Source organism: Lipotes vexillifer, unplaced genomic scaffold (assembly GCF_000442215.2).
Source record: "Lipotes vexillifer unplaced genomic scaffold, Lipotes_vexillifer_v1.1 scaffold311, whole genome shotgun sequence".
NCBI classification, from domain to species: Eukaryota; Metazoa; Chordata; class Mammalia; order Artiodactyla; family Lipotidae; genus Lipotes; species Lipotes vexillifer.
The window spans coordinates 1,942,320-1,951,723 of NW_006791012.1; the positions used below are offsets into that span (position 1 = coordinate 1,942,320).

Consider the following 9,404-nt stretch of genomic DNA (forward strand, 5'->3'; position numbering starts at 1 on the left):
AGTGGGAAAATTTCAAAAATAATTTTTAAAAAGGGCCTTTAATTTTGGTTGATAGAAATATCCACAAAATGAGAAAGGAACACACACACGTTCACATACGTGCATCTAGTTGTTGCCCAGTAACATCTTAGCCAATGAACTTCATCTCACAATTCAAAAATGAACCTGTAAAAATTCATAGTATCCATGATGGGGTTATGATGCTGCAAACATCTTGTTGGCAAGTCCCAGTTTCCACTGAATCCAAATGATTGATCGGAAAGGCAGGCCCTTCCCTGACATGTTGCATAATTCACTTTATATATGCTCTGGATGGCTCTGGAGACAAGACAACATCTCCTGAATGGGCCTACCTTCGTAGCAGATCTGGTACACTGCAGTGAACAGTGGAAACTTGTCCAGCAGCCCCTTCTGTTTGAGGATGCGGTACACCTCAGCGGAAGTCTGAGGTCCTTGCAGCTTCTGCCCATTCAGCATCTCCCTCTCCAATTCTTCAGTGGTCCTTCCGGCCCTGGCAAAGGCCTCTGCTACCTTGTGGTTCCGGCCCCCATAGCAGGTGGTGATCAGTTCGGCTACGCCACAGCTCTCCAGAAAGGTGGCCGCGGACACCTGGCCCTTGCAGAAGATCCTGGTGAAGGCGATCATCTCCATGAGCCCCAGGCGGATGACGGCAGCTTTGGTGTTGTCGCCACAGCGGAGGCCATCGCAGAACCCAGCTCCCACAGCCACAGTGTTCTTCAGGGCACCACAAAGTTCCACAGTGTCTGCATCATCAACCACCGTAATTCGAAAATATGGAGTCTGCAGAAGTTCTTTGAAGAGAAGGCCATTCTCTGTTACCTTGCTGCCAATGGTGGTCTCACAGAACTTCCCAGTAGCCACCTCACTGGCAGTGTTGGCTCCCATGAGCACACTGATGTCAAAGCCCATCTTCTCTCGGATGATGTCGGAAATGAGCTTCAGCCCCTCGGGACCCTCGTCTATGCCCTTGATGAGGCTGATGCCCAGTGGGCCCTTGGGCACTTTCCCAGAGATCTCGTCACAGATCCCGTGAATGAACTGGTGGGGGATGACAAACACCAGCAGGCCTGCATCCCACACAGTCTCACTGAGGTTCAGGATAGCAACCACATTTTCTGGCAGCTTGTGTCCAGGGAGATATTTTACATTTTCATGGTCATTATTTATGATGTCTGTCAGTTTTCTCCCATTAACTGTCTCTTCAAAGACCCACATCTTGACCACGGAGGCAAACTTCTCAAGTTTCTTGACATTATTACCAATTATTTTTGCAACAGCTAAGCCCCAATTCCCCGAGCCCACGATGCACACTTTCAGGGGTGTTGCTGCCATGGCCAGGCAGGAACACTGCAGCCTGGCTTGCACCTCCCCAGCCAGCAGGCCGCCTGTCTCCACCTGCTCGGCCCAGGCCTATTCACTTTCACCTAAAAGGTAACAGGATAGTAATATTGAAAGGAGTATCAACTAATAGGTACAGATAAAAATTAATAGTATTCTGTGTATATATATATATATATAGTGCAAACTCCCATGTGGGCAATATGCATTAAACCTGAAAACCACACAGGCCCTTTGCCCAAGTGATTTCATCTCTAGCATTGTCCAAAGTAAATGTTTCTTCAGTGTTCAGAGATGTATAACCTATACAAAATAACATTTGTTTATAATAACAAAAATGTGAAATTTAGCTGTTTATCAGTAGATTGGTAAAATATTCTATATTAATGTGACAGAATAGTAGGCAGCAATAATTATATGTACATAGATGAGTATTTACTGACATTGAAATATACTGAATGTATTAAATAAAAGATTGCAACACACTTCTCTGTTCATTTATTCAGTCTAGTATCTATCTAGTTATTGACATGATATCTACCTATCTTTTTTTTTTTTTTTTTTGCGGTACGCGGGCCTCTCACTGTTCTGGCCTCTCCCGTTGCGGAGCACAGGCTCCGTACACGCAGGCTCAGCGGCTCAGCGGCCATGGCTCACGGGCCCAGCCGCTCCGCAGTATGTGGGATCCTTCCGGACCGGGGCATGAACCCGTGTCCCCTGCATCATCAGGCGGACCCTCAACCACTGCGCCACCAGGGAAGCCCATCTACCTATCTTTTTATCTATTTTGTTAGAGCAAATAACGGTTACTTATAGATGATCGAAGTATTTTATTTTCTTTTGTGTGCGTACGATATACTTTCTGATCTTCTAAAATGAGTAGGCATTGCTTTTGTAATTTTTAAAAGAAACAACAAAAGTTAAAGGAAAATGAGAAGACCGCTAGCTAGTGCAGGTCTCATGGGCACAGTGGGCAATCACACCAAATCTTGACTCACTCAGCAATGACAGTGGGTCTCACCCAGTTCCCATGATTATCCTTTCAGGCACTCTATACACAATGTATACCTTTTGATCAGTTTCTTATATGGAGGAGGTACTCCATTAATGGTTACTGAATTAAAATAAATGAAACTATTTCTCTAGTGCACTTGGTACCTCGGTGCCATAGAAGTTCTAAGAATAAAGAATGTATCATTAAATGAATGTTATAGCTTAGGTCATTAACACATACAATAGATTGAATTATGGTTCCCAGTTCTCCACCACTCCCACACCTGCACTGCCTGCCATATGAATGCACAGTTCCTCTTTTAGAGACAGAGTGCACGGCTCTACTCATTTGACCATATGTCTTTCCTATGGGATATTAGCAAACATCATTTACAATCATCTACAGCATAAGAGCTGAGGCTTGAAATGTTCTTGCATAGTTCAGTTTTCTCTCTTGACCTTCTGTCACCACCATAAGAAAATAATGTCTTGGCTAGTTTACTAGTCCAAGAAAGATGAGAAACACATGGAGAAGATTTGAACCCAATCTATGATTTGGAGCCAGGTCCAGCTGAGCACAAGCTAGATCCGTCAACAAACCACCTCCACCCACTTGCCAGACCAACAGCAGATGCATGAATGGGAATAAATGATTGTTGTTTTAATCTACTGAGTTTGGGGATGGTTTGTTACACAGAATCAGTATGGAATTAGCTGACCAATACAGTACACTTACTAGATGTTAAATTATATTATAGTAACAGTTAGGCTTGAGGTATTAATGGAACTTGATACAAAGTGCACAATTCCAAGTATAGCAATGATCTCATCATTATCTTGCAAGGGAAGTCAACAGTGATTATACATTTTGGGAAAATTGACAAGTCTAAAATTTAAGAGCAAAAAGGAAATGAAGAGGCTTCTGGAAGTCAATTTAGGCAAGGTGGCCCCCTCCCTCCCATTAAGTCTTAATCCTCAGAGGCCAAGATCAATTCTAAATAGAGTACGGTGTTTAAACATGCTCACCATTTAGTCCTACAGACTCACGTTTGGGTCACGGAGAAAGAAGGTAGAAGCTATAGCAGCGCCTGGTGACAGATTGAGTGGAACACAGGGGAAGGTAATGACCGGTAATAACTCACCATGTTTACGTGGGAGCATATATGAGACACCCTCTAAGGTTTCCCCAAATTTTGAGACAGAGAACACTGCAGAAGATGTGCTTTCATACACATGGTGTCAAGACCGGGGATGAAATGTGGTTTATTATTGTTTTACATGACTCTATTTAAGATGACTCCATTTGTTCTCATGGCTGAGTGAGGCATCAGGAAACACAAGTTACATGGGTATTGTTTCACACCAACAAGTGGAGACAAGACCTCATCGTGTTGCTGCCAAACGAGGTGTTCCACTTGAGTTTAGAGCCAGTCCCAAACACCCAAACAGGCATTCAGGAAGTTTGAGCCAGTGAAATTCTCTTTTAATGATTTTTCAACCTTGCAATGAAAATTGCTGTTCACAGGATCACAGTGACTCAAAAAATGAGAAGTAACATAGGGTAGCCAGAGAGAGGAATCAAGGCATCACTAAAGGTGTTCCGCATCTGAGAAACATCGAATGAAACATGGAAGAAAAATGAAACATGGAAGAAATGAAACATGGAAGAAAATAGCTGTCACTTTAGTCCATAAATTAAAAACAGATCTGCTCTTCTCTATTTTGAAACACTTCTTATAAAATAGTAGCAGTAGACTGATTTAACATGCTCTCGTGGTTTCTACTGAACTCCTACTTTTAGAAAAGCAAAATTCTGTTTGCTTTTCCTATGATTTGAATGGGTCATAAGTATGTGGACACCACAAATTAAAATGCTACTTAAATTTTGACCAGTTGTTTTAATATGCATCAAACAATGTGCCTTCATTCTTTTATAGTCTTTTTGACCTACCCTGTCTGTGTCTTAATCATTTTCTTGTTGGGCCAATATTGTTTGCATAACAGTAGGTCTATAATTTATGTTTTTTATTCAAAGGTGTCTGTGGAAAAGAGATTTACCATGACTCTTCCGAAAATTATATTTTTAATCTGCTGTAGAAATTCATAGTACTTTCTACATATGGGGCACCTTATTACAATGATCCAAACAGACCAAAGTCAACAAATAATCTTGTCTGTCTATTGTTAATTCTTAGAAGAACAAACATATGTTTTGAGCATCGTTACTGCTAAATTAGCACCAGCAATCAGGCATTCTAAAAGAATAAAATAAAAATGCAGAGCACTATAGTATAATTACTATTTGCATTTAAATTGTGTGCTATACTTTCCTAGCGCCATGTCGTAATAGTAAAGTCTAACACTTAATGGAGTTTTTGTCTGTGTCAGTAGATAAGAGTATTTTCTCAGTTAATCTTCACAATAGCCCCATGATATAGATACTATTATTGTCGTATAATATTTTGTACATGAAGAAACTGAGGCTTGGAGAGAGAAAATCTCTTGCCCCAAGTTGCAGAACTACTTAGCAGAAGCAAAGATTCATGCTTGGCAACGTTTCATGGGCTTTATCACCCATATTCTATGGTATGCTTTTATTATTAATCAGGTAATGTTAGGCTTACATGTTAATTTTGACATCACAGAGTTCAAGTCTATGACTAGCAGAGAAAATCCCATTCTCTTGAAGGAAATAACTCTTCAGGAAATACTTCATGAGTAGATTGTGAAGGGAGAAACAAAGGATTTATCTAAAACCAAATATATCATTTGTATTTTTCACCAAAATAATGATCATGGATATGCATATTGGCACCCCAAGGATTACTCTTTCTTCTGTCATTTAACACAAAAACAACTCTAAGAGGCAAGTGCCATAGCTTATTGGTGTTTAAATTTCCAGAATAAGAAGTGCTTGATTGATATGAAAAATACATGGAATGAGGAGAGATACAAATTGCAGGTCACATGTCACAAAGCCTGAAATGCACATATTCATTCATTCATTCTATGGATATTCATTGAGCACCTCCAATGTGCATTGTTCTTGATATGAAGATATAGCAATGAACAAGTCAGACAAAAGTCTGCCCTCATGGAGTTTACATTCTAATTGGGAGACAGAAAAACAAAGAAATATTCAAGTTCTTATTGTACTAAATACTATGATGAAAAATAATGGAGGTGAAGAGATAGTGACAAAGGCAATAAGACTGTAGCTCTACTAGGTGAAAAAGTCCGTGATGTTAAGCCCCCTGTTTGTTTACAGGTACAAGCAGAGCCGTGTAGTGTCTATCTCGGTATTATCCTTATCCAAGGTGGTGTAGGTGTTTTAGTTGATTGACAAATCACATTATTAACTGATTTCTCCCTGTGAATGAGTATGTATAACTACTACTAGAATTCACAAGCCTTGCTCACACAGAGCTTCCTAACAAATTGGAAGAAATAAGATACCCATATACTAAAGTAAAAGGAGGAGGGAAGAGCATGTTTATTGCACCCATCTTGAAAATGGTGTTCAATACTGGTAGGCAAGGCAGGCTTCCTGGAGAAGGAGAAACTTTTAAATTTGGACTTTAAAAATTGGTAGCGGGGCTTCCCTGGTGGCGCGGTGGTTGAGAGTCCGCCTACCGATGCAGGGGACACGGGTTCGTGCCCCGGTCCGGGAGGATCCCACATGCCGCGGAGCGGCTGGGCCCGTGAGCCATGGCCGCTGAGCCTGCGTGTCCGGAGCCTGTGCTCCGCAACGGGAGAGGCCACAACAGTGAGAGGCCCGCGTACGGCAAAAAAAAAAAAAAAAAAAAAAAAAAATTGGTAGCATTTGATTAGGCAGAGATGTGTCATCTCCTCTAGAAGACCCTGGGCCTCCTGAGAACAAAGTCTATCTATGTCTGACTTCTTACTACCCTCTGTTCATATCTATATTGCAGCAATTATCTTCTGTTGAACTGTAAGCATTTTCAGAGCTCTTAGAGCAGGCAGAGATACAAGAAATGTGAAAAGACAGAGTCTTAGACTAAGGGCAAAATGTGAGGTTTATGCTCCTTCTGGCCACGGGATCTTGGACATGGCACCCAACCTCTCTGAGCCTCAGTTTTTTCATTTGAAGAAATGGCACAACAGTTATTGCTTTGCCTCCTGCTGAGAACTATCATGGAATTTAAAGAAGAAAAAGTGGAGATACAGAAACGTTCTTAGTAACCAGAAAATGCTATACACCACTGGGGGCTAAAAGACACTCTTCCCTAACAATAAGCAACAAAAAACAGACATGCCTTACAGGAATTTTAGAACTCACAACATCCAATTCCTAAATTCTGCAGGGTAGGGAACCTCAGACTCAGGGAGGTTAAGGGACATTTATGAGATGACATTACTAGTTAGTGAAAGAAACTCCTTCCCAAGTTTCCGGACTGCCAGTGCATTCCCTACCATACTCTATCGCTTTGGCCATAGCACTGCACCAGCACTAAAGGAAAACTCTGCATTAAAAGAATGAAACCTGCAGAAATGCCTACTAGTTTAACTGCAAACATACAATTAGTTTTGTGATCCCAGCTGTAGCCCAGGATCCTGTTTGCTCCAAAGATAGTATTTTAGCCAGTGCCTGCGAGGTGTCACTACCTCCCAAACCAAGCACTTCCTATGTGGCAAGACAGTAAGACTTATAGCAGACTGAACTGAGAGAGCGTTACCTACTTAAACTGTTTTTCTGACTTAATAAGAATTTTTCATCTACATCAAGCCATTTTAAAATATTGTCTATACACAAACAGTCACTCTGAATAATAGGTCTGCACACAGTAAATGTCACCTCTCTAAATCACATGAGACCTCGGCAGCAGCACAGCAGAGGAGGCTCCATAACAGTTTAAACTTCTGCCTCGCATTTATTATGGATGTGTTTATAAATCTCAGAGGGCACTCTTCCTCCTCCTGGGAAATCCAAAAAACCATGCCCTTCTTTGTCAGGGTGACTTGTCCAGGATGTTGAGGTCTCGGCCATCCTTCTTACATCCAGATCCCATTTGGTTCCAAAGTGGGTCAGCGAAGGTTGTTGTCAAAGATGCCATTTTCTCATCTTCAATGACAAAACCTCCGTTCCAGAAAAAGTATAGGGGACTTTGAAAACTGGGGTTTAGAGAATGGATATAGGAGCTTTCTGTCTTTCTTTTTTTTTTTTTTCTTTACCTTGAATAAGTGATCTCTACAAAAGTGCTTTGAGTTTCTCACATGAGGGAAGCAAAAGACAGCTTACACAGCAATGGCATTGAAAAACTCCTTAGCTGCTCCCATTCGTCTTGGTTAGTATGAATACTTTAGCATTAAGTGGAGAAAAGGAGAATCCATCAATAGTTAATAACTGACCTTAAGATGAGAATTCAAAGTTCACCACAATTACACCCAAGTGTCAGAGAACACACATGGGACATTATCAATATATTTGACTACAAGAGCCTGGGATGGCAAATTTAAATACCACCAGAGAAAGAACTGAGCATTATTTTTAATGAGAAAATATTGTTACCATATCCAGCGGCCCGTACTAACATACTCAAAACCAAAATTCTCTGTTAGGAATGACTGTGGAAAGGTAAGCACAATCTAAAAGAGCAAATATGAGTCAGGCTGAAGTTCTATCATGTGGTGAAGATTGTAAACAAAATGTTTTCTAGATCCAAAGGGAGACAATATTTTAAAGTTGGAAATGAGATCAGGCAAAAGGTAAAAGAAAATATGCTTGTGCAAAGATTCTCCACACAGATTGTCATCAAAGAAATGCAACTTAAAACCACAAAGATTCAGGTCTGCACTAGAATGGCTAAAATGCAAAAGACTGACACACCGAACACAGGACCACTGGAATTCTCTTATACCCTGCTAGTGGGAGTATAAAATGGTACAACAACTGCGGAAAGCTATTTGTCAGTGTCTAAGTTAAACACAAACATACCTTATGACCCAGCTATTTCATTTCTCGGTGTTTACCTTGAAGAAACTGAAAATATATGCTCATAGAAAGATTTTTACAGGAATGTTCTTAGAAGCTTTATTCATAATGGCAAGATTTTGGAAACAACCCAAATTTCCATCAAAAGGAGGAATGATAAATATTATGTCCAATTCATAAAATGGAATACTACTCACCAATACAAAGGAATGAATCAGAGGTTCTTACAAGTGCATGCATGAATCTTATTAACGTTATGTTAAACAAAATAAGCTGGACACAAAAGAGTGTGTATTGTGTGATGCTATTTATATGAAATGCAAGATCAAGCAAAACTAGTCAATGGGAAAAGAAATCAGAATAGTGACTCCACCTTGAAAAGGGACAAAAGAAAGACATGTGGAAAATCTCTAGGGAGAGAGTGATGCTTGGTGTTGGCTGTTAGTTACACGGTGCGTATATACAAATTGAACTTTAGACTAATTTCTACTCATTTTAATATACGTAATTATACTGCAGTTAAAACAAAAAGAAAGTACATGTGGATTAAGAACTCTGAGGCTAATTATCTTCCTGGTAGTCACTGTTATAAAACCTTACCACTCAAAGGGTGATTCACAGGGCAGCAGCATCACATGGGTGATGCAGGAGTGCAGAATGTCAGGCCCCAGCCCAGATCTACTGAGCCAGAATGTGCAAGTCAGTAGGAAGCCCAGAAGACTCATGTACACATTAAAGTCTAAGAAGCACTGTAATAGTGGCTCTCTTCTTTTTAAAGAAAACATATACATCTAATCATCTTATTTAAGGCAAAAGCAGCACACTTTGGGGAAATCACCTCATCTCCATTTGTATAGTTCTGAGGTTGCTGTTAATCAAACTGCACACCGTAGCCCTCCTTAGGCCAAGAAGTGGACACATTCCTTAGCAAGGCCAATCAGATTCTCTTTCCTTGAATGGAAGGAAGCAAACATCAAGAAACCACTGAAGCTCATGCCTTCATTGACGGTGGCAGATGAAACTGTTGTCTGGTTCCTGCCGCCATCATCTTTTCACTTCCCTTAGATTTGTCTGTTTAGGGTCTGGTTCTCCATTCCTG

The 9,404-nt window shown here is 40.6% G+C and overlaps 1 protein-coding gene across 2 annotated transcripts; it reads right to left on the reverse strand.

Moving 5' to 3' along the window:
• Positions 1-297: 297 nt before the first annotated feature.
• On the reverse strand, positions 298-1,372 carry LOC103070130 (glycerol-3-phosphate dehydrogenase 1-like protein). Of its 2 annotated transcripts, XM_007464094.1 has the most exons (2): positions 1,129-1,353; positions 298-1,059 (listed from the first exon to the last, which is right to left on the reverse strand). In XM_007464094.1, the coding sequence occupies exons 1-2, from the start codon at positions 1,351-1,353 to the stop codon at positions 298-300; spliced, it is 987 nt and encodes a 328-aa protein (XP_007464156.1). The 2 variants fall into 2 exon arrangements, with proteins under 2 accessions (XP_007464156.1, XP_007464157.1); XM_007464095.1 differs by having other exon boundaries at positions 298-1,372.
• Positions 1,373-9,404: the final 8,032 nt, after the last annotated feature.

Bases quoted from the DNA above. Each gene is read 5' to 3' on its own strand.
- LOC103070130 (XM_007464095.1), bottom strand. From the start codon at position 1,353: ATGGCAGCAACACCCCTGAAAGTGTGCATCGTGGGCTCGGGGAATTGG.